Here is a 26,533-nt window from a genome sequence, read left to right on the forward strand (position 1 = left end):
TAATTAACACTATCTTTTTGTGCAAATCTATGCATATGCTGTATGTTGTAAATAAGACATTACTCACTTTTGGGTGTGAAGAGCTGGCCGCATACCATCAGCTGGCCGACGTGTGTCCTGGGCGATGGCACACCTCGCAGCGCGACCTTCTCTTCGGCAGGCGTAACATTTCTTCGGTTGAAAGTCTGTCCCTCTTGCAACTGGAGCAACAGCACCTTCTCTTCTCCATGTGGTAGCCAGTCGCAGATGTGTAGTATAGTTGCGGTGTATCGCACATTCTCTAGCCGACCCACGAAGACATCTGTATGATGAACTGGCGGTCTTTGTTGTCCCATCCATACACGTGTGCCATCTGGTCGATCTTGTGCAGCCACCCCTTGACGTTGCTAGATTTTCCATCCGGCCGGAACGTTGGAATAACCTCCGCATCGGTTTGGGTGACACGTCGCATTTTGTATCGCCTGTGTTTCTCAGCGGTCTCAAATCCGTTAATGTATGGGCCTGGCATAATCCCACTTCTTCTTCTGAAGTATAAACGGATCCTCAGGGTGGCGGCGACAATTAAGACAATTTACATCCACACGAAATACCTAGTCAGGTCATAAGTATTGTCACACAGTAAAAACTTTTCTTTTAGAATGCTGGCCACAAAAAGTTTATTGAATTCGAATTTCGAATTGTTCATGAAAATAAAAATGTATACTTTTAGAATTTTACTCATTTTGAAATATGGAGTGGACGCTTAAAGAAGACCGTGTTGCAGTTATTGCGTTGCATCGTTGCGGTTACGCGCCAATTGAAATTTTTAACATACTGAAATTTTTAAATATAACCAAAAGATTCGTTTATCGTACCATCAAACGATACTATGAAGACTCTAGTGTAGATGACAGGTCAAGAAGTGGTCGCCCTCGGTCTGTTAGGACTCCAGCAGTGATAAAAGCTGTGAACGCGCGAATTCAAAGAAATCCCAAACGTAAGCAGAAACTGTTGGCCCTTCAGATGGGGTTAAGCAGAACCACGGTGAAAAGGGTGTTAAATGAAGACTTAGGGCTTCGGGCATATCGAAGAAAAACAGAACATCGTTTGAATGCTCGTCTAATGGACCTGAGACTGAAGAGATGCCGCGCTTTGTTGAAGCGGCACGCGGGAAAAAAATATCGGGAAATTCTTTTTTCGGATGAAAAAATTTTTACCGTAGAAGAGAGCTACAACAAACAAAATGATAAGGTGTACGCACACAGTAGTGAAGAAGCGAGCAACCGTATTCCGCGTGTCCAACGAGGTCATTTTCCATCCTCGCTCATGGTATGGTTGGGAGTTTCTTATTGGGGCTTAACAGAGGTACATTTTTGTGAGAAAGGTGTAAAAACGAATGCAGTTGTGTATCAAAATACAGTCCTGACGAACCTTGTGGAACCTGTTTCTCATACCATGTTCAATAACAGGCACTGGGTATTCCAACAAGATTCGGCACCAGCTCATAGAGCGAAGAGCACACAAGACTGGCTGGCGGCGCGTGAAATCGACTTCATCCGGCACGAAGACTGGCCCTCCTCCAGTCCAGATTTGAATCCGTTAGATTACAAGATATGGCAACACTTGGAGGAAAAGGCGTGCTCAAAGCCTCATCCCAATTTGGAGTCACTCAAGACATCCTTGATTAAGGCAGCCGCCGATATTGACATGGACCTCGTTCGTGCTGCGATAGACGACTGGCTGCGCAGATTGAAGGCCTGTATTCAAAATCACGGAGGTCATTTTGAATAAACTTTATGTCATAAGAATCTATGTTTTGTTAAGTTCATTTTGGTATATGAATGGTTACATAATGAATAAACTTGTTTCAATTATTTTACATTAAACATGTGACAGAATTTATGACCTGACTAGGTATATTTATATACAAGAATTGCTCGTTTAAAGATATAAGATATACATAAATATATACATATAAAATATATATGTCGGCGCAAATATGACCTACTGATCGTCAACTAATTACTCTGTGATAAGAAATTGATGTTAAACAGTTCCTTTTATTGTAATTTCAATACTTTAAAAACGTGTAAACCCGCTCACGTGTTTGAAAAACGTGTAAATACGCTCACGGGTACGAAGCCCCATAAATAAGGCCGTGCTGTCTAGCGCTCGTTGATTCCCGCTCGATCCTCCCGCGCTCGCTAATATCGAAGCATCAGTGTGCCGAATCTCACTGACGGGACACGCGCCGATCGTTATCGCGTCCGTTTATCTTCCACCGGATAAGATCGTTCTAAGCAGTGATATCGAGGCGCTGCTCGGTATGGGGAGCTCTGTCATTCTGGCGGGCGACCTAAATTGTAAACACATCAGGTGGAACTCACACACCACAACCCCGAATGGCAGGCGGCTTGACGCGTTAGTCGATGATCTTGCCTTCGATATCGTCGCTCCGCTAACCCCGACTCACTACCCGCTAAATATAGCGCATCGCCCGGATGTACTCGACATAGCGTTATTAAAAAACGTAACTCTGCGCTTACACTCGATCGAAGTAGTTTCAGAGTTAGATTCAGACCACCGTCCCGTCGTTATGAAGCTCGGTCGCGCTCCCGATTCCGTTCCCGTCACGAGGACTGTGGTGAATTGGCACACGCTGGGCATCAGCCTGGCTGAATCTGATCCACCATCGCTCCCGTTTAACCCGGACTCTACCCCGTCTCCTCAGGATACCGCTGAAGCCATAGACATCTTAACGTCACACATCACCTCGACATAAGATAGGTCATCGAAACAAGTTGTAGCGGAGGACTTCCTTCACCGCTTCAAATTGTCCGACGATATTAGGGAACTCCTTAGAGCTAAGAACGCCTCGATACGCGCCTACGACAGGTATCCTACCGCGGAAAATCGTATTCGAATGCGTGCCCTACAACGCGACGTAAAGTCTCGCATCGCCGAAGTCCGAGATGCCAGATGGTCTGATTTCTTAGAAGGACTCGCGCCCTCCCAAAGGTCTTACTACCGCTTAGCTCGTACTCTCAAATCGGATACGGTAGTAACTATGCCCCCCCTCGTAGGCCCCTCAGGCCGACTCGCGGCGTTCGATGATGATGAAAAAGCAGAGCTGCTGGCCGATACATTGCAAACCCAGTGCACGCCCAGCACTCAATCCGTGGACCCTGTTCATGTAGAATTAGTAGACAGTGAGGTAGAACGCAGAGCCTCCTTGCCACCCTCGGATGCGTTACCACCCGTCACCCCGATAGAAGTTAAAGACTTGATCAAAGACCTACGTCCTCGCAAGGCTCCCGGTTCCGACGGTATATCCAACCGCGTTATTAAACTTCTACCCGTCCAGCTCATCGTGATGTTGGCATCTATTTTCAATGCCGCTATGGCGAACTGTATCTTTCCCGCGGTGTGGAAAGAAGCGGACGTTATCGGCATACATAAACCCGGTAAACCAAAAAATCATCCGACGAGCTACCGCCCGATTAGCCTCCTCATGTCTCTAGGCAAACTGTATGAGCGTCTGCTTTACAAACGCCTCAGAGACTTCGTCTCATCCAAGGGCATTCTCATCGATGAACAATTCGGATTCCGTACAAATCACTCATGCGTTCAACAGGTGCACCGCCTCACGGAGCACATTCTTGTGGGGCTTAATCGACCAAAACCGTTATACACGGGAGCTCTCTTCTTCGACGTCGCAAAAGCGTTCGATAAAGTCTGGCACAATGGTTTGATTTTCAAACTATTCAACATGGGCGTGCCGGATAGTCTCGTGCTCATCATACGGGACTTCTTGTCGAACCGCTCTTTTCGATATCGAGTCGAGGGAACCCGCTCCTCCCCACGACCTCTCACAGCTGGAGTCCCGCAAGGCTCTGTCCTCTCACCCCTCCTATTTAGCTTATTCGTCAACGATATTCCCCGGTCGCCGCCGACCCATTTAGCTTTATTCGCCGACGACACGACTGTTTACTATTCTAGTAGAAATAAGTCCCTAATCGCGAAGAAGCTTCAGAGCGCAGCCCTAGCCCTAGGACAGTGGTTCCGAAATTGGCGCATAGACATCAACCCAGCGAAAAGTACTGCGGTGCTATTTCAGAGGGGAAGCTCCACACGGATTTCCTCCCGGATTAGGAGGAGGAATCTCACACCCCCGATTACTCCCTTTAGACAACCCATACCCTGGGCCAGGAAGGTCAAGTACCTGGGCGTTACCCTGGATGCATCGATGACATTCCGCCCGCATATAAAATCAGTCCGTGACCGTGCCGCGTTTATTCTCGGTAGACTCTACCCCATGATCTGTAAGCGGAGTAAAATGTCCCTTCGGAACAAGGTGACAATTTACAAAACTTGCATAAGGCCCGTCATGACTTACGCGAGTGTGGTGTTCGCTCACGCGGCCCGCACACACATAGACACCCTCCAATCCCTACAATCCCGCTTTTGCAGGTTAGCTGTCGGGGCTCCGTGGTTCGTGAGGAACGTTGACCTACACGACGACCGGGGCCTCGAATCAATTCGGAAATACATGAAGTCAGCGTCGGAACGATACTTCGATAAGGCTATGCGTCACGATAATCGCCTTATCGTTGCCGCCGCTGACTACTCCCCGAATCCTGATCATGCAGGAGCCAGTCACCGTCGACGCCCAAGACACGTCCTTACGGATCCATCAGATCCAATAACCTTTGCATTAGATGCCTTCAGCTCTAATACTAGGGGCAGGCTTAGGGACCCCGGTAACCGTACTCGTCGAACTCGACAAAGAGGTCGACGTGCAACCTAACCCATGCATCAGCCCGCTGAGTTTCTCGCCGGATCTTCTCAGCGGGTCGCGATTCCGATCCGGTAGTAGATTCATTCGCGAAACAATTGCTCTTGAGTTGTTAGGTCTCCTTCGGAGGCGCTCGGGCAGTTGTTAGCAAATCCCACCCCTCTTGGCTGAGCCTTTGCTCGCCCACCTGTCCTGGTGAAACTCAAAAGGCCTTCGGGCCACCAGTAAACTTTCAATCATAAAAAAAAAAAAAGCGCTCGTTGATTCGTGTCCGAGCCATAGTACAGTACGGATCTCTCTGTAACGTTGTTATGTTTCTCGTGCAATCTACGAAGTTCTCGTGAAGTTCTCATGAAGTTCTCGTGAAGTTTTGTTTCGGAAACCCAAACATGAGTCATTCGTCAACAAATTAATGACCGTGACGTCAGTAATGCTGACGTCACACTTTTTAAAAACACTACGGCGGTCCCTTCTCCGTCATCAGAAGCGGGATCACACGCCGCCTCCGCTCAGCAACAACCTGGTGACCAGATAACCGTATCGGCGGAAAAAGACTACCCTCCAGCATCAGCCGATGAGCCTGTACCATCTGCTTCGCAAACCAGGATGGTCGAGCGACTGAATCAACATTGTCGCTGTCTACGAGGCCTCGAACAACGGGACCTGTCCCTCTTATGGCTGCGCGTAGATCACGGGGGTTGTACCCGAGTCTACGCGTGCCTGTACAGGTCCCACAGCAGTGATGCAGGTGCAGCTCTGATAGAGCATGTGCAAGAGGGGGCTAACCGCTTGCTTGAGCAGTACCCATCTGCGGAGGTGGTGGTTCTTGGAGACTTTAACGCTCACCACCAAGAGTGGTTGGGGTTCAGAACCACTGACCTCCCGGGTCGGACTGTCTACGATTTCGCCTTGGCCTACGGCTTCTCCCAGCTGGTGACACAGCCCACCCGTGTCCCAGATATCGAGGGGTACGAGCCTTCTCTGTTGGACCTTCTGCTGACCACGGATCCGGCCGGATACAGTGTGGTGGTCGACGCTCCGCTTGGATCGTCTAATCACTGCCTTATCCGTACTGCCGTTCCACTCTCTCGTCCTGGTCGTCGAACGACGACCGGGTATCGAAGAGTTTGGCGGTATATGTCAGCAGATTGGGATGGATTGCGTGAATTTTACGCATCCTACCCATGGGGGCGGTTCTGCTTTTCCTCTGCTGATCCTGACGTCTGTGCGGACTGTCTTAAAGACGTGGTGCTCCAGGGGATGGAATTGTTTATTCCCTCTTCTGAAGTGCCCGTTGGGGGTTGCAGCAGACCCTGGTATAACAATGCCAGCAGGGATGCTGCACACCTCAAGCGGCTCGCATACGTGGCATGGGATAATGCCAGGAGCCGCCGGGATCCTAACATCTCAGAGGAAAGACGGAAATATAACGCTGCTTCCAGGTCCTACAAGAAGGTGATTGCCAAGGCGAAGTCGGAGCACGTTGCTAGAGTTGGCGAGCGACTAAAGAGCTATCCCTCTGGGAGCCGTGCTTTTTGGTCGCTCGCCAAAGCTGCAGAAGGAAACTTTTGCAGGTCTAGTCTCCCACCACTGCGCAAGTCCGATGCCACTCTGGCCCACAGTGCGAAAGAGAAGGCTGACCTTCTGGTCAAACTCTTCGCCTCGAACTCGACTGTGGACGACGGGGGTGCCACACCACCAAACATCCCCCGGTGTGATAGTTCCCTGCCGGAGATCTGCTTTACACAGTGTGCAGTCAGGCGGGAACTCCGACTCCTGGACGTCCATAAGTCGAGTGGGCCAGACGGCATCCCTGCAGTGGTTCTAAAAACGTGTGCCCCTGAGCTGACGCCTGCGCTAACGCGTTTGTATCGCCTGTCTTATTGCGCTAGCAGGGTTCCGTCTTCATGGAAGACCGCCCACGTCCACCCTATCCCCAAGAAGGGTGACCGGTCGGACCCATCGAGCTATAGGGCTATCGCGATAACTTCCTTGCTTTCCAAGGTGATGGAGCGAATAATAAATATACAACTCCTGAAGTATCTGGAGGATCGCCAGCTGATCAGTGACCGACAGTACGGTTTCCGTCACGGTCGTTCAGCTGGTGATCTTCTTGTATACCTTACTCACAGGTGGGCTGAAGCCTTGGAGAGCAAGGGCGAGGCTCTTGCTGTGAGCCTTGATATCGCGAAGGCCTTCGACAGGGTCTGGCATAGGGCGCTTCTGTCGAAGCTACCATCTTACGGAATCCCCGAGGGTCTCTGCAAGTGGATCGCTAGCTTTTTGGATGGGCGGAGCATCACGGTCGTTGTAGACGGTGACTGTTCTGATACCATGACCATTAATGCTGGCGTTCTATAAGGTTCGGTGCTCTCCCCCACGCTTTTCATCCTGTATATCAATGACATGCTGTCTATTGATGGCATGCATTGCTATGCGGATGACAGCACGGGGGATACGCGATATATCGGCCATCAGAGTCTCTCTCGGAGCGTGGTGCAAGAGAGACGATCAAAACTTGTGTCTGAAGTGGAGAACTCTCTGGGGCGAATCTCCGAGTGGGGTGAATCGAACTTAGTTCAATTCAACCCGTTGATGACACAAGTTTGCGCGTTCACTGCGAAGAAGGACCCCTTTGTCATGGCGCCGCAATTCCAAGGAGTATCCCTGCAACCTTCCGCGAATATCGGGATACTTGGGGTCGACATTTCGAGTGATGTCCAATTTCGGAGTCATTTGGAAGGCAAAGCCAAGTTGGCGTCCAAAATGCTGGGAGTCCTCAACAGAGCGAAGCGGTATTTCACGCCTGGACAAATACTTTTGCTTTATAAAGCACAAGGCCTCGCGTGGAGTACTGCTCCCATCTCTGGGCCGGGGCTCCCAAATACCAGCTTCTTCCATTTGACTCCATACAGAGAAGGGCCGTTCGGATCGTCGATAATCCCATTCTCGCGGATCGTTTGGAACCTTTGGGTCTGCGGAGGGATTTCAGTTCCCTCTGTATTTTGTACCGAATGTTCCATGGGGAGTGCTCTGAGGAATTGTTCGAGATGATACCGGCATCTCGTTTTTACCATCGCACCGCCCGCCACCGGAGTAGAGTTCATCCATACTACCTGGAGCCACTGCGGTCATCCACAGTGCGTTTCCAGAGGTCTTTTTTGCCACGTACCATCCGGCTATGGAATGAGCTCCCCTCCACGGTGTTTCCCGAGCGCTATGACATGTCCTTTAAAAGAGGCTTGTGGAGAGTATTAAGCGGTAGGCAGCGGCTTGGCTCTGCCCCTGGCATTGCTGAAGTCCATGGGCGACGTTAACCACTCACCATCAGGTGGGCCGTATGCTCGTCTGCCTACTACAAGGGCAATATAAAAAAAAAACATAAAAAAAACATCATTACAAAACGAATTCCCGTGATTAATTTACCCGAAAGCGTTACGTATTTTGCTTTTATTGCTATTATTATTGAACGAATGATTGATTCAAAAAGATAAGCCAAGAAAATTATAATTAATCGTAGTCTATAATAATATGCATAATAAAGTTGGTGTTTTTTTTTTTTTTTTTATTGCTTAGATGGGTGGACGAGCTCACAGCCCACCTGATGTTAAGTGGTTACTGGAGCCCTTAGACATCTACAACGTAAATGCGCCACCCACCTTGAGATATAAGTTGTAAGGTCTCAATATACCTAGTCAGGTCATAAATTCATTCACATGCTTAATGTAAAATAATTGAAACAAGTTTATTCATTATGTAACCATTCATATACCAAAATGAACTTAACAAAACATAGATTCTTATGACACTAAAGTTTATTATTTCGAATACAGGCCTTCAATCTGCGCGGTCAGTCGTCTATCGCAGCACGAACGAGGTCCATGTCAATATCGGCGGCTGCCTTAATCAAGGATGTCTTGAGTGACTCCAAATTGGGATGAGGCTTTGAGCACGCCTTTTCCTCCAAGTGTTGCCATATCTTGTAATCTAACGGATTCAAATCTGGACTGGAGGAGGGCCAGTCTTCGTGCCGGATGAAGTCGATTTCACGCGCCGCCAGCCAGTCTTGTGTGCTCTTCGCTCTATGAGCTGGCGCCGAATCTTGTTGGAATACCCAGTGCCTGTTATTGAACATGGTATGAGAAACAGGTTCCACAAGGTTCGTCAGGACTGTATTTTGATACACAACTGCATTCGTTTTTACACCTTTCTCACAAAAATGTACCTCTGTTAAGCCCCAATAAGAAACTCCCAACCATACCATGAGCGAGGATGGAAAATGACCTCGTTGGACACGCGGAATACGGTTGCTCGCTTCTTCACTACTGTGTGCGTACACCATATCATTTTGTTTGTTGTAGCTCTCTTCTACGGTAAAAATTTTTTCATCCGAAAAAAGAATTTCCCGATATTTTTTTCCCGCGTACCGCTTCAACAAAGCGCGGCATCTCTTCAGTCTCAGGTCCATTAGACGAGCATTCAAACGATGTCCTGTTTTTCTTCGATATGCCAGAAGCCCTAAGTCTTCATTTAACACCCTTTTCATCGTGTTTCTGCTTAACCCCATCTGAAGGGCCAACAGTTTCTGCTAACGTTTGGGATTTCTTTGAATTCGCGCCTTCACAACTATTATCACTGCTGGAGTCCTAACAGACCGAGGGCGACCACTTCTTGACCTGTCATCTACACTAGAGTCTTCATTGTATCGTTTGATGGTACGATAAACGAATCTTTTGGTTATATTCAAATTTTTCAGTATGTTAAAAATATGAATTGGCGCGTAACCGCAACGATGCAACGCAATAACTGCAACACGGTCTTCTTTAAGCGTCCACTCCATATTTAAAAATGAGTAAAATTCTAAAAGTATACATTTTTATTTTCATGAACGATTCGAAATTCGAATTCAATAAACTTTTTTGTGGCCAGCATTCTAAAAGAAAAGTTTTTACTGTGTGACAATACTTATGACCTGACTAGGTAGTTACAACGGCTGCCCCACCCTTCAAACCGAAACGCATTACTGCTTCACGGCAGAAATAGGCAGGGCGGTGGTACCTACCCGCGCGGATTCACAACAGGTCCTACCACCAGTAATTACGCAAATTATAATTTTGCGGGTTTCACTTTTATTACACGATGTTATTCCTTCACCGTGGAAGTCAATCGTGAACATTTGTTGAGTACGTATTTCATTAGAAAAATTGGTACCCGCCTGCGGGATTCGAACACCGGTGTATCGCTTCAACACGAATGCACCGAACGTCTTATCTTTTAGGCCACGACGACTTCAAACAAACAAAAGATGTACAAAAATTTGGGGTACTCAATGACGCGCGCCAAGTACGATATTTAAATTTTTTTATTTTTAAATTTTCAAAAAAAAAAAATATAATTTTTTCGACATTATGACGGTTTCTTGGTATTTTTTTGTATATAATATACAATTTAGGAACCAGAAGTACCGTAGAATGAAATAAAATTTCGCAACCTCAAAAAACCGTTCTGCTTACAGTAAACACAGTCGGTAGTCTGGCGCTCCGTTTACAACGGGATTTTTGAACGGAACTTGGCGCCAGATTCTACCGAATCTGTGGAAATTGCTGCATTGTGTGGAACCCTTACTATGAGATATACAAGAAACAATTGGAAAGTGTCCAGAAACGGTTTCTATGGTACTTGTCGTACAACTACAATCTGGGTAGGAAGTTACCCAGCTATGAAGATAGACTTTGCCACTTTAATTTAGATTCTCTTCTTAACCGAATATGGGGGGTATATTTCTGTACAAATTAATCCATGGAATAACCGACACACCTAATCTTTTAACCCAGATAAAAATATCAGCCCCTAAGTGCCTACCAAGAACGAAGAAATATAAACCGTTCCTCAAAAAGCCCGCTCGTTCGAATTTAGGTGCTTACTCTCCCATAAACAGAGTCCTTTGGGACTACAATAATGTCCACGGTAGCGCGGTCTCCGTCAATGTTCCTTCGGAGTTGTCCGATTGCGCTGAACTAATTTTAAGTGAAATAGATGTTTTTTCTAATTGTCTCACAACTTACAGGAAAAATCTGTCGCGGATCATTTCCCAATTAAATATAAATTAATCTTAAGCAATCAATGAAATGTAATCAAATCTTAGTTATATAATTTTTTTTTTTTTTTTTTTTTGTTAATGCACTGGCGATTGTACCTATAACCTATAATTATTGAGGGGACATTTTTTTTTTTTTTGTCAGGGATTTGGAATCAGTATTTATACGAATAAATATTATTTATACGTAGACAATCACAACGGTTTTATAGTTTTGGGAAGGGATTTTTTGTAACGCCATCTCGTGAAGTATTTCGGTATTACATTACAAAACAAAATTGTCCCTCCAACAGGAACAACAGTACTTGCTTCGGCAGTACATATACTAAAATACTAACAGTAACAACATTAACATTATATAATGTATAAACCGTTCAATAAGAACTGCAAACTATCCCCTTGAAGCTACAGTTTATGTAGAAATAATGACTTTTTGGCGGGAACGCGAGGTGTGAAGTTGTGTGATTTGTTTTATTTTGTCTATTTAGTGTTTCTTCGGGTTTAAATGTGTAATAATGGTGGTTTATTAACTGTTTAATATCTGTGAAAGTGCACAAATGTGGAAAAATTAAACAAAGCCGCTGTAAGTAACTTCTCGGTTTCCTCCAAAAAGCCTCCTCCACTGAGATCTTAGTAAATGACCACCATTTTACTGAGATTATATTTCATTCCATATCATCTCATTTCATTTCATCCCAGGTGATTAATGTCTCAAATTAATCATCTTCATTTCATTTCACTCCATAATATCATTTTTCATAAAAATATGAATAATATAAATTAAAATAAGACATGATTTAAAGGTCTCAGTTACCAGGTCATAAAATCTCTCAAAAAAAAATACATCGAAAAAAAGTCAGGATCGAAATTTTTGAGCGAGCTATAGTTTGTGGTGATAAAATTAATAATTTCAAGTAGATTAATTGTTGTAATTGATATCCGAACAAAAACAGTTTCACTGTAAAAAAATGCGCCAAGTCCACGTTTATAAAACTCATCTCAATGACATTTGCACTTTACAAAAAAATAAGATTTCAATAACTTTCATTCTCTACAAAAAGATGTGAAATACAAAAAAATACCAAGAAACCGTCATAATGTCGAAAAAATAAAAATTTTTTTTTGAAAATCTAAAAATAAAAAAATTAAAATATCGTACTTGGCGCGCGTTATTGAGTACCCCAAATTTTTTCGGAAGAATTTCAACCCGAAAAAAAACCATTTTGCTTTATTATGCAGTGAAAGCTGTAAAAAGTTACCCAGGTTGTCTTTTTCGCTCTTATTAGCGTTTTATGAGAAATTGAGACAGAACTATATATATATATGTAAATGAAGCTCTCTTGGCCCTTCATTAATTACATTTAAATTTCCCGCGCATTAGCTTCGACTATCATAATAGTATTATCTGTGGTGGAAGCTATGTTCATTCCATAATTGGATTTGCTCTCTGGCTTCGGACATTCAAAAATATAACGTGCTTTCTTAATAGATTAAAAAAACTTGCAGATTTAAAAAAGGGTGAAGCAATATCTTTCAATGTTGTTTCTCTTTGCAGGTTCGAAAATAATTATAATAATTGTAAGTGTAGAAATAAGTTAGTAAAATAATAATAATAAAAAACTCTTTGCAGAGCAACAACTTGGTTCTTTGTTTCATTACAAAACACATTACAAAACAACATTGATTGAAGCTTTTAGAAACAATGGATAAGTTGAAGTTTGAATTTATTGTGAAACCAGGTGAAGATCCGAAAACAAATGTGATTTGTATAACCTCAATAACAGATACCGAAAAAAATGTGTTCTTAATGCCGGAAAAATTACAACCGGTGAAACTACACGATGCGGTAATAAAAACCCAAACTTTTCAAAAAGTAAAAGCTACGTTGCAAAGAAGACACGAAAAAAGGCAAGTATGGATTTCAGCAACAGCAGAATTACGTGACACTTACATGGACCAAGACGGAAATATGCAGTTCCAGGGATATTTACTGGAGGAGATTACATCAAAAACACAACAACAGATTTTTACTAATGAAACTTTGACGGAAACTCTTACAAGAATCCTGGAAAACTTTGCTGAATTGAAGAAGGAATCTAAACAGTTTAATTTAAAACAAATATCTGAAATGTTTGTAATAGAAAAATTCACAAAAAAAACCTCAAGTGTAACACAGTGGATGATCATCTTTGAAGCTGAATGTACTCGTAAAGGTATAGATGAAGATATTCAAAAGATTCAAGTGCTTAGGCTATTTCTGGATGATTCTTGTCAAGATTGGTATAATTCTATGCTTATAAAATATACAATTAATTCAGAATGGGGTATTTGGAAAAAAAGCTTTTGTGAAACATATGTGAACAAAGGCTGGACACCAATAAGGTATGCTATTTTGTTCAAATATAGGCAGGGCTCATTATTGGAATATGCTCTCAAGAAAGAGAGGCTTTTATTAGAGATTAACAAATTAATAGATAGACCTACCTTGATTGATTTAATTGTAACAGGGCTGCCTAATTTTATAGCGGATGAAATAGATAGAAATAAATTAAGAGAGACTGAAGATTTATTTAGTATTATTCGGGGCTTGGAACACTTAATGAATAAAAGGACTGTGGAGAAAAAGGGAATAGATTCGGATTATAAAATAAAAGAAAAAAATTTCAGAGCCCGACCATGCAAAATCTGTGAAAAGAAAAGAAAGGAATTAGGTATCATTCAGAATCTGTATGTTGGTTCAAAAATAGAGATAATGATTGCTCTAAAAAAGAGTCAATTAGGAATGTTAATAATTCTGAATTAGAAATAAGTTTAAATGAAATAGATCCAAAAAACTAATTATTCCACCATTAATCAAAGTTAAGCTTATAATAAATGATTCCTTAGAAATATTAGGTGTTTATGATTCAGGATCAAATGTAAATTTAATTAATTCAAGACTATTATCCTTAAAAAAAAAACCATAATATCTATAATCAAGCAAATTTAAAAACGATTAATGGTGTAAAAAAGTCAACAGGAATAGTAACATTAAAGATAAAGATTTTTGAAATAGAAAAAAATATGAATGTGTTTGTAATTGATGATCAAAACTTTGATTATGATTTTCTGATTGGATTGGATTGTATAAAATCTTTTCAACTTATTCAAAATGAAAACTTGAAAATCACACAAAATCTAAACAAAAGAGAAAAAAAACAAAATAATGAAAATATTCCTGGCTTCACAGGTAACAAAATTGAAAACAAACAATATTTAATTGATGAAGGTAATGATAGAGACTTAACAGTGAAAAATATTTTTAATATGACTGATAAGTGTAAAATAAACTTCAGTGAGCACATAGAAGTTACAAACTTCAAAATTTCAGTAAATCACTTAGACGCACAGCAACAATCAAAAATAGATGAATTAATAAGCAAATATAAATCACTATTTGCAAAAGATAGGTATGATGTAGGTTCAGTGAAAGGCTATGAAGCACATATAGATTTACTAGTAGATACATATTGTAGCAAAATACCATATAGGTGTAATTTTGAAGATAAAAAAGAAATAGAACAACAAGTTTCAAAATTATTACAAAGAAATTTAATTGAAGAATCATATAGTCCTTTTGCAGCCCCTGTAACATTAGCCTATAAAAAAGAGGAAGGTAGAAAATCTAGACTATGCATAGATTTTCGTGATTTAAATAAAATAGTGGTTCCTCAGTCGCAACCATTTCCACTGATGGAAGATTTAATGTTAAAAAAAAAAATTGTAAATTTTTCTCCACACTAGACATAAATTCCGCATTCTGGTCTATACCTTTGAAAGTAGAAGATAGGAAGAAAACAGCATTTGTTACTCAAGAAAATCATTTCCAATGGACTTGTTTGCCATTTGGCTTAAAAACCTCACCGGCAATTTTTCAAAGAATACTTACGAGCATTATTAGGAAACACAAATTGTCAAATTTTACAGTAAATTTCATTGATGACATTTTAGTATTTTCCCAGACATTCACTGAACACATACAACATTTATCTCTATTATTGGAAGCAATATCAAAAGAAGGCTTTAGATTAAAATTCTCTAAATGCGTTTTTGCACAAGACTCCGTGAAATACTTAGGCCATATAATTAAAAATAATACAGTTACTCCACTAAAAGATAATGTTATAGCTATAAAAAAATTCCCTGTTCCAAAAACAAAGAAGAATATTCGACAATTTTTAGGTAAAATAAATTTCTATGGGAAATATATACCAAATATATCAATCATATTGGATCCTTTACACAATTTGTTAAGAAAAGATCAAAAATTCATATGGACAGAAAAATGTCAAGAATCTTTTGATAAAATAAAAAGAATGCTTTGCTTAAAACCTATTTTGGAAATATTTGATCCCGATTTACCTATACATATTTATACAGATGCTAGTATTCAGGGTGTAGGGGCTATTTTGAAACAACCCCAAGTGAATGGAGTAGAAAAGCCATGTGCATTTTTTTCAAGGAAATTAAATGATAGTCAAAAACGAAAAAAAGCCATTTATCTGGAATGCTTAGCCATAAAAGAAGCAATAAAGTATTGGCAGCATTGGCTCATAGGGAAAAAATTTAAAGTATTTTCAGACCATAAGCCTCTAGAAAAACTAAATATTAAGGCGAGAACAGATGAAGAACTAGGGGACCTAACATATTACTTATCACAATTTAATTTTGAAGTGATATATTCACCGGGAAAGTATAACTCAGAAGCAGACAGTTTAAGTAGAAACCCTGTATTGGAATCACATGTCAATCAGGAAGAAGTTTTAAAAATTGTAAATTTTATTAAATTAAAAGACATACAAAACGATCAAGAAAAAAACGAAGAAATAAAACTATATAAAAATAAGTTTTAAGAAATAACTGTTACTAACATTTATATGGATTGTTGTTATCTGAAATAAAGAATTTAATAAAAAATAAATAATATCCGGGCGATGCGCGATATTTAGCGGGTAGTGAGTCGGGGTTAGCGGAGCGACGATATCGAAGACGAGATCATCGACTAACGCGTCAAGTCGCCTGCCATTCGGGGTTGTGGTGTGTGAGGTCCACCTCATGTGTTTACAATTTAGGTCGCCCGCCAGAATGACAGAGCGCCCCATGCCGAGCAGCGCCTCGATATCACTGCTTAGAACGATCTTATCCGGTGGAAGATAAACGGACGCGATAACGATCGGCGCGTGTCCCGTCAGTGAGATTCGGCACACTGATGCTTCGATATTAGCGAGCGCGGCAGCAATCGAGCGGGACGCAATGCAGGGCTCTTCTATAGTAAATGACGGTACCACCACCACGAGCAGAGAGCCTGTCGTTCCTGACCATGCTGTAGTTCGCGATTTTAGGGTCACGGCGCGCGGGCTTAAGTAGGGTCTCCTGCACTAAAAATATATTAATTTGATGGTCACGCAAAAAGTCAGAAACCTGATCACGTTGATTTGCGAGACCGTAAGCGTTAAAAAATCCTATCGTTACGGATAGGGGCTTTACTCTACTTATATACGCCATTGATTACCGGCGGAGTGAGGGGAGGACGTACGTATTTAGTGACGCGTATACGTCGGCGTATTCCTGCACAACGGCGCTAAAGTGTTGTGCAGTGGAGGCAGCGCGAATGGCGTCGCCCAAAGCGTTAACGCGCTCAAAGTTGATCGACTGAAAGAAGTCGATCGCTAAAGCGAGATTGTCGGACGCGGCCGGAAGGCAAGTCGCGGGAGAGGGACGAGTCACGGGGGCGGGACGAGTCGCGGGGGCGGGACGAATCGCGGAGGAGGGAGTTGTAGCAGTGTTCGTGTACGGCAGCGGTTTCGCCCAGGCCGAGACACTGGGCACCGGTGCCGGAACGAACGCTGGCTTAGCCTGCGACACAGAGGGTGCCGAGGCTTTGATGTCTGGGCCGGAAGCTCGGAGGCGGTTTTGGCGGGCGACGCGCCGATTTATTTTAGGGGCTCGGGGCAACCACGGTAATTCGCGGGGTGACCCTGTGTTCGACACAGGACGCAGCTAGGCGGTTCCGTCGCGGTTGTTTGGTCGCGAGCGCAGAGGGCCGTGGCGTGATCGCCCAAACACTTAACACATCGGGGGCACGCGTGACAGTTACGGGAAGAGTGCCCGTACAGTTGACAGTTATGGCACTGGCTAGGAGTGCCTTTTTTATGGGGGGCTTCGACGGCGATACCGGAGAGCCTACAGACGGTCTGTGTGTTGAAGATTTTCTTACCCTCGGGGGTAGGCTGGAGGGTGACTAGAACCATATTATATGGCTCCCTACCGCGGCCGGTGTGCATACGGTGCACAGAATTCACTGGAAAGCCCTGTTCTAACAGATCGGCCTTGACGAGCTCTACTACATCTAACTCTTTAGGGATTCCGCGTATTACAACGCGGAGTTCGCGCTCCTCCTGGAGCGTATACGTATGGAAACTTATACGCTCCTTACGGAGGTAAAAAGAGAGGGCCCTATGGTCGTCGGGTGTTTGAACCTTAATTTGAATGCCGTTCGCGAGGTTACGGGCATTCGTGAAATTGATATTTTTGGCCTTAAGGGCCAGGCAAACTCGATCCCAAGCTGCCTTCTCCTGAAGGATAACCGGGGGAGGGGTCTGGGTTTTATTTTGTGCCACCGGACGCGGCGACGGAATGGCACGGGCTGGGGGCGCAACGGGAGTCTGAGGGCGGGGGCGCGACGCGTTCGCGGCTTTGCTAATTTTAGCGGCCGCGGGAGCTCGGGACTCCGCGGCACGCTTCTTACCCTTCTGTACCAGGGTGAATCCATCCGTCGATGAGGCGGGGGCGAGGTCGACCTCCATGTCCGAGTCAGAGTCGGAGCACGAGGAGGCGGGCGCAGGCGACCTACGAGCAAGTGTAGGTGTTTTAGAGGGCGCGACGGCGGCCGCGGATGATCGCTCAGCTGAAACGATGGTCACGGCGGACGACGCAGCAGCTTTACTCGCCAGTACAGGCGACACGGGAGCGGCAGGCACGACGGAGGCTGCGGTGCTCGATGCAGAAGCTTTGCACGCAGGTACAGGCGACGCAGGAGCAGCGAGCGCGGCGGAGTCCTCGAAAGGGCTCGCAGTGTGATTGGCCTTGAAGGCCAGAAACTCTGAGGCGAGCTGTGGGTGGCGAAGTCGGAGGAATTCCGCGAATACAGCGTCCATGATCGCTGAGTGCCCAGGTGGGGCGGCCCCGGGTCTTGAAAACACTCGCCTTGCGGCGAGGCCCCAACTTCTCGGACCTGAGCGGTTCTATTGAACACAGGTGGCAATGCGGCGCGATTACTACAGGACAAAGAAAAAACAGAACAAAACAGAAATAACAAAAAGAAACAAAACAAATAAATACTTCCAGGAACCACTTCGTCGGCAGATGTACCACGAACACAAAAATAACTAAAACAAAACAAATAAAAGCTTCCAGGAAACACACTTGGTCGGCAGATGTATCACGAACACAGGCAGCGCGAACAATGGCCGGGCTAACAAAAGCCGGGCGAACAAAGACCGGGCGATCGAGTGATCGATGAGCACGTCCGCACGTGTCGGGTGCTTCTATCGGAATGCGGACAGAAATATTGTTAACGCCGTCATATATATATACTGATATATTTGAGAACTTTACTACCGCGATGCAGGTTTTTTGTTAATAGCTTTGTCAATTGTTACATAATTTCATCGTTTTCACCAATAACGACGTGTATACTGATATAACACGATTTGAAGATATTTGTTTTAAAATTTTATGATTTTTACTGGTATATTTTTAAGGAATTCTGAAAAACATTATGATGGTGTTTTTGGTGTACAACGCTATCTAGTGGTAGTTATTCAAAGATATTCTCGTAGAAGAGTTATAGTTCAGTGTTTCCCAATTTAAATTTGATTAATTTTAATATTAATTGGATTTTCTATCTAATTAGTAATCTTGTAAATGAACATTAAAAAGGACAAACCCAAAATCCATACAAACTTGGGCCTGGCGTTACAGTGCTAGAATTTGGGCATAAATTACAATACCTAAGAAGGTTTCATGAGCCCAATTTTCAGGTCTCCCAGCAATGGCCAAATTGGTAAAATCAGACAATGTTTACATTTTAGGTTATGTTTATTGTTCGAGTTATTTTAATAAAAAACGATATTTTTGAGGCTGTTTTCTACGAACCACATGTACAGTAAACTTGAAGCTTATCGCGACAAGGTTTTAGGTAGGTACATAACAAGCGTAGGTGGTGTCATCAGATTTATTTGGTTGATCTTACTGAAAACTGCAACTGAACTAAGGCCCACGTAAATCAATGCCTGGCTGGCATTTGTTAATATTGTATCTACTAGGGGATTTGATGCAATATGTTAAAATAAAAAAACAACTCTGGTAAATGGTTTTAATCATCACCTTCGTTACGATTATCGTAGTATAACAGTATGGTATCTAAAAATTGTGCAGGAGGCAACTGTAGGCTTAGTGCGAGTTTCAAAAATGGAATCGAATGACTCGCATCGAGTGTACGCTCTTCACGGTGAAACGTGCGGAGCTCTGAGTGCGAGTTAGTCAATTTGCAGGACGTTTATTCATCTTGAGAAGCGATATTTTTTTCTTTTATATTGGTAGCACGCAAGGTTTTTTTTAAGGCGTTTAATTGAAATGCCAAGCTTTCTAACGATATTTATAATTAGTCGGGTAATGGGTAATGTACTTGTGCTTAGTGAGAGTTTTTTTAATTACTCAGTCCATGTTAATGTTATGTTTAATTTGTGTGAGTTCAGTGCCACCTAGTGGTAAGCTTATGAATCTCATTTTGTGGGAGAGAGAAGGTTTGTTTATGTTGCTGTCTCATGTATCGAATAGCTTTACCGAAGTGAGCCTCTCGATTATTGTATGTGCGAGTGCGAGTTGCAAATTAATGGATTTTGAGAGTATTTCTTCACTTTCAAGCAAGTTAAGTAGTGACTAAAATTTTTGCCGTGAAACCAATACAATATCAAGATTTTTTTCTCTCCTTTTTAATAATAATGTTGTTTTTTAAGGTTTTATCTATTCTAATGGTTTATACACATATCTTTTTTCGGTTAGAAAATTTTATAGACGTCTAGCTAGTTGTAAATACATATTAATTATTTGCTTTTTCATTTAATTCTTATTAAATCATTGCTTTTTTTTAGAGAGTTGTTTGATGAGAGAGAGAGAGTGAGATAGAGTATTCTTTATTGTACACAAAATGAATAAATATTGCGTAACAATATTAATAAAAAAAAAAGAGTACAATTCTTTGTCTTATCGCTAAGAGTGATCTCTTCCAGACAACCATTAGATGGGCAAGAATAATTTCGAAATGAATTGCACACTGTTTACCTATCTATTGAAATATATACACACACACAAACACACACGCACATACACACACACACGCACACACACACACACACACACACATATTTACACATACATACGTACAGATATATATTTATAAATTAAATAGAAATTTGAACAATGTAATAATAATTTTGCTTCTTTAAACATTTATAAATAAGGATGGATGCTCGTAATAATTTTAGTATATTTGGGCCACCTAATGAAGATCATCAACACTATTACCGTAAATACAATCATTTTATAAACGTTCAACGGGTAAATGATTAAACCTATATAAAACATAATTTCTTTAATTAAAAAAAAGCTGAAATAATTACCTATTCCAAGATTAATTATGTTAAGTACCTATGTCTAAATATGTAATTACAATTAAATAAATTCTATAATAAACTTCGAATTCTAGTACTTCTATTAAAGTTACTAAAAAATTATGTTTATGCTGGGCAGTTTTCGTGTATTTTAAGGGTTACGCAATGGCGTAATGAACGGCAAAGTTTGTTTACGAAATAGCACCCTTAGAATGGAAGTGGTATAACTAAAAAATTTAAGATTCGTTTTATATTTCAAAACACTTATGTATTATTATTAAGAACCTACATTTTAAGTAATACGTGAAGTAAAAATGTTGTACCCCTTTTTACGAAAATTGCGCGGACGGAGATGTAGGAAATTTCCCACACTTATAGAGAATATAGAGAAGTAGTGCAGATTGCTAACATTTTTTTTTAATTGTGCATAAACAATAAAAAAATAAACTAAATCAATAAAAAAACCTTACACACAATACCATGTATTTGACACACACACACATGCATTTATACTTTTATGTTTATTGATTTATCAATCTGTGGTCAAATTGAGAATAGATTAATATTTTTTGTCTTTAATATTATTTTTCTATAATGTAGCCTTAGCGACATAGAGCAATGATTATTATAGAAATTATGATAATAGAAAGGTGACAATAGAACTATATTAATGTTCAAACTTAAAATTTAAATAAATTATGGTCGAATTTCAACCACTGGACTACCATTAGTAGATAATAATAAAATCATTTATTGCCTTTCACACAGATTTAGATTATTACAGGCAGCCTACAAGGAAACAACAAAAAAAAAGCACTATTATATCATTTCTGGCAAGCAGCTCAACATTTGCACTTGTATATTATTAATAGGAATTTTATTAAGAATATTGACAATTTATGAGGATTTTGACAAGTACGGATTAGTTATAGATATAGTTACATATTGTAAATTAAATTAGTTTTATAAGCGCAATAAAAAATAATTTAAATGATAAAATGATAAAGCCATACCTTTTTCCAATGTGACGATTAGAGGGTATCCTATTATTCTTTTCTATATTATTCTATCAGCTTATAAAATTAAACAGTCTCTTTTAGTCTAGACAAAGTACTCTTTCTGCCTTTTTCAAATAAAATGGCATGCCTTAAAGTGTTTAAACCGAAAAACAAAAAAAATACAATTATTGTATTACAATATTGAAGTTTACCAGAAAATAAGAATTTTGGGTTGAGCCACTTTAATTCTAAAGGTACAAAATAGTATTGAACACGTGACATTACCGGAATAATTTTGAAAGTAGTTGGTTCCCATTAAAATACTGTTAAAATGCGTTGTATTTCATTTATTTATTTTATTTATTTATTACACTTCATGTAAAATTTACATTGGCGGACTTAATGCCTAAGGCATTCTCTACCAGTCAACCAAAGGTAGTGCAGAGTAAATAGTGGTAGGTGCAATGAAATTTATATTAGGCTACGAATACACACACAAAAAAAGTATATCTACATATATACAAAATCACATATAAATATAAATATACATACATACATACATACATATAATAGTTTATACAGTATTAAAAGGAATATATTAATAAATTTCCTTAACAAATAACTTCATCTTAATAAGTTCATGACGATTCCGCTAACTTTTCCAACAGCATTCGCCGAACCCTTAACTTGAACGTGCAGCGGTTAGTAATAGTCCTGATCTCGAGAGGAAGCGCATTCCATAGCAGAACAGATTGCACGACGAAAGAGTTACGAACATAACTAGAACTATGTGTCGGACAACGAATTAATAGGCTATTGAGAGAACGTAGGGCCCGCTCATGGCTGGAGTGAAGATATTGAAAATAGGAAGTTAGATAGGAAGGAGGTTCGGGAGACATAAGTAAGGAATGAAGAGTCGTCAGTGCACGTAAATTACGACGCTGGCGAATCGGTAGAAGTTTAAGCTGAGCACGATAGGAAGATATATGATCATATTTACGAAGATTAAAAATAAATCGAATGCAGTTATTAAGAAGACGATCAAGTTTATTAAGAAGGTCTGCATTCAGGTCAAAATAACACACATCACCATAATCAATAATAGGGAAGATCAAGGCTTGTACTAGCATAGTCTTGGTCGCTGATGGTAAGAAATTCTTGAGGCGATACAGAGCACGAAGAATTCCAGAGGTTCTTTGTCCAACGTAAGATACTTGAGCTTTCCAGTCGAGTGTGGAGTCTATGTAAAGGCCTAGGTTCTTAACCACGGAACTTAGGGGAATTACTGTACCATTATAGATTATAGGTGGGAGTGACATAGTAGTTAAGCGTTGGATCATACGAGGGCTGCCCACAATAATGGCTTGGCATTTAGTTGGATTCACAGTTAAGCCAAACTTAGTTGACCAACTACATATGTAGTCCAGATCCCTATTTAACTGGTTTATTGCCTGAGAAATAGACTCCACAGTCGTCTGTCTATAAAGCTGCAAGTCATCAGCATACAGATGATACGCACACTGAAGATTATGTGTTAAGAAATTTATAAAAATAGAAAATAATAATGGAGACAAAATACCGCCCTGGGGCACGCCAGAGTTGACACTGCACCAACTTGAAGAGGTGTCATCAATACGAGTACACTGCTGGCGTCCCCGAAGATATGATGAAAACCATTCCAGTGCTGTAGGAGAGATCATAATATAGGACAAAATAGATAGGAGAATATCGTGATTGACGGCATTGAACGCATTTGAAAAATCAATTAGTACCAGTACTGTGACTTTAGTGTCTTGCATGCCTGTCCTAATGTCGCCAACCACTTTAAGGAGAGCGGAAACGGTGGAGTGACCTGGTCGGAAGCCAGACTGGTAAGGGCTCAATAGGTTGTTCCGGAAAATAAACTGCGACAATTGTTTGTGTACGCAGGCCTCGATCACCTTGGATAGGAAGGGAAGAATAGATATGGGCCTAAAGTGATTTGGAAGGGAAGGGTTAGGAATTTTAGGTAAAGGAATAACATAAGCCTTACGCCACAATGACGGAAAAGAGCCTGATGATAGGGAGAAATTTGTGATGTGCCATATAACTGGCAGAAGATGATCCAGGATTGTGACGATCATACGGCGACTTATATTGTCACAACCCACGGCGTTCGATTTTATGGACAGGATAATATTTTTGATCTCATCCACAGCAACCGAAGAAAATTCAAAGGAGTCAACATTAAGTCGAGACAAACCATTCAGGTAGTTCAAGGTGCGACATTTCATTTGATTATTTAGTGGTGTAGCAGAGGAGAAATGAAAGTTGATGTCATTCAAACTTATCGTCGCCTGAAAATCAGAGTGACGCTGTCTACCAATACCCAGAGTTCCAAGCAATTTCCAAATATCGGCAGGCGAAGCGGAATTTATGTTTTCTAGAATGTAGCGTCGTTTAGCGTTAAGTATCATCTGATTGCACCGGTTCCTCGACACCTTAAATTTAGTCCAGTTATCATCACACCGATTCCTCCTAAATTTTCGAAAAGCCCGATCCCGGCGCCTCATAGCCATCCGAATACCTTCAGTCATCCAAGGACCTGGTGGGCGTTTCAGTTTAATTTTTCTGATAGGCGCATGAGTGTTGTAAAGCCCAAGGACGACTTCATTGAATATGTGAACCTTTTCATCTACCGAGGGTGAAGATATTAGTTGGTCCCAGTCCACTTTAGAAGCGTCTTTGCATATATTTTCGTTATTCATACGCCCAAAACTACGCATTGACAAAACCCTGGGCTGTGGTTTAGGAGGTTTAATCGTATAAGATAAAAAGATGAGGTCGTGATGGGAAAAACCAGGAGCAGGATATTGACCGTGAGTGGGTACAGAGGTAGGAGTGGAGGTCAGCATTAGGTCTAGCCAAGTATCATCGCCATTAATGTTGTGGTGAGTAGCCTGTAGAGGCAAGACATGAAGACCAGTAGACCCAATGATTTCCTGAAGTTTACGGGAACGAGAGGATAAAGGAGCTATGAAGTTGGTGTTGAAATCTCCCATGATAATGTGATGTGAATAATCTGACCCTAAAGATTCCAGAATCGGCTCGAGACTGGAGAAGTAGTCGACGTTGGGGGGACAGTATACGACACCGAGAACAATTTAGGCTCCCTTCATAGAAATTTCAAGAAAGAGATATTCCACAGGTGTAGAAGAATCAGCAGACGAGCAAGCTATTGTTTTATAAGAAATGTTACTGCGGAGATATATAGCAACGCCGCCCCCTCGGGCATCGATACGATCATTCCGTATTAAAGTGAAGCCATGGAGAGGGTAGATAGCAGAAGGTAAATGAGGCTTAAGCCATCTCTCAGAAATCAAGACAGCATGAACATTAGTGTTAGTGAAAGTAATGAATAAGTCACTGTAGTGACTTGGTATACTTTGAGCATTAATGGTGACATACATTTAAAAGGCAGTCAGATGATTTATCAAACGTCTGCCGTATACAGTCTCCAAGAGAATCGGGAAGTGAACAATAACTATCGTTATCAGATGACAGCATAGAATCATTAGCAGAAAGAAACGAATCATCAATACATTCCATTGTATACAAATTAAATATAACAGAATAATATAACTATACTATTAAAATAAAATAAATAAATATAAATATATAAAATAAACTAAAATAAATATAACTATACTACCATAAAATAAAAATAAGGATTAAGTTTAAAAGAAATGCACGCGCAATGTCTCTGCACCACCCGCCAGCTGATATACACAGGATGATGAAACAAAAAAAAAAAAATACAATACCTTATAAAACAGAAACAAAAAAATAAAGAATATTAATAACGAAAAACATAATAAAGACCATAATTTACAATAAAAAAAAACAATTAATTAGAATAATGAAGAACAAATCTCCACAACAATATTCTGATTAAAACTTCAAAAAAGTAAACTACAAGGCAAATTTTATCTGTTTTTTTTTTTTTTTTATTGCCCTTGTAGGCAGACGAGCATACGGCCCACCTGATGGTGAGTGGTTACCGTCGCCCATGGACTTCAGCAATGCCAGGGGCAGAGCCAAGCCGCTGCCTACCGTAAACGCAGTCAATTAAAACAGTCTGTCAAGTGTCAAATTTACAGAATTAATTATTTTAACAAGACTACCCACAAACACATTAACATTTGCCAATGACAATATTATACTCCGTGATGCCACTAATCTACCCACGAAACATATCAACATCAACAATACGTGAATAAAAGTAAAAGTGAAAAATAATAAATCCAATGATAAACATTTAAATCATCAAATCATAAATTGTGAAATGAAAATAATGATATACATACGTTGTGAAGTCATAAGACTAAAGATATTAGTGAAAGTCGAATAATCTTAAGTAATTAAAGTGAAAAAAAAGAAAAACACAAGCCACTAGGTCTTCCGCAATTTCGAGTTCGCAATGATAGCCGGTGCCGCCTTAGAGACGCTGCCCTTTGTTGATGTTGGTTTACCATCCACAATAGGATATTTAACTGCGAGGTCGCTAAACTCATCCATAGTGGTCAATCTGTGACGATTTCCATCCGCAGTCTTGATAATAATGACCCCGTCTTGCGTCCAACATTGACGCACACCAAAATACTGACGGCTCTTGCCGAACACTGCCTGTCGAGATTTTGTAAGGAATTCCTTGATGGACACCGGAGAACCTTTAAGTTTGGACTTCGTCCTCCAAATCGACATCCGTGTATCTAAGCATTTGAATCTGACCAGGATTGGGCGGTGATGATCCTTATTAGAAGCTCCTATACGGTGACACACATTGAAGTCAGCAGCAGAGGTATTCAGAAGCATTTTTTTATGCAAAATATCCAAGATGGCAGCGGTGCAGTCTTCGTTTTGAACTTCAGGAACTCCCAGAAAGATGAGGTTTTTTCGACGATGTCTGGTC

At 41.1% G+C, this 26,533-nt stretch overlaps 1 protein-coding gene across 1 annotated transcript; it reads right to left on the reverse strand.

Moving 5' to 3' along the window:
• Nucleotides 1–5,231: 5,231 nt before the first annotated feature.
• Nucleotides 5,232–24,623, reverse strand: LOC134201638 (uncharacterized). Its single transcript, XM_062676876.1, has 3 exons — nucleotides 23,355–24,623; nucleotides 23,162–23,266; nucleotides 5,232–5,294 (listed from the first exon to the last, which is right to left on the reverse strand). The coding sequence occupies exons 1-3, from the start codon at nucleotides 24,621–24,623 to the stop codon at nucleotides 5,232–5,234; spliced, it is 1,437 nt and encodes a 478-aa protein (XP_062532860.1).
• Nucleotides 24,624–26,533: the final 1,910 nt, after the last annotated feature.

The sequence above is a fragment of the Bombyx mori genome, chromosome W (assembly GCF_030269925.1).
Source record: "Bombyx mori chromosome W, ASM3026992v2".
NCBI classification, from domain to species: Eukaryota; Metazoa; Arthropoda; class Insecta; order Lepidoptera; family Bombycidae; genus Bombyx; species Bombyx mori.

What these genes read in the sequence shown, in the direction of transcription:
- LOC134201638 (XM_062676876.1), bottom strand. Translation starts at nt 24,623, where the DNA reads ATGGGAGATTTCAACACCAACTTCATAGCTCCTTTATCCTCTCGTTCC. An exon ending in ACACTAAAGTCACAGTACTG is followed by an intron (nt 23,267 to 23,354) that starts GTACTAATTGAT and finishes TCTCTCCTACAG; the next exon opens with CACTGGAATGGTTTTCATCA. An exon ending in CTCTGGCGTGCCCCAGGGCG is followed by an intron (nt 5,295 to 23,161) that starts GTATTTTGTCTC and finishes TCTGGTCACCAG; the next exon opens with GTTGTTGCTGAGCGGAGGCG.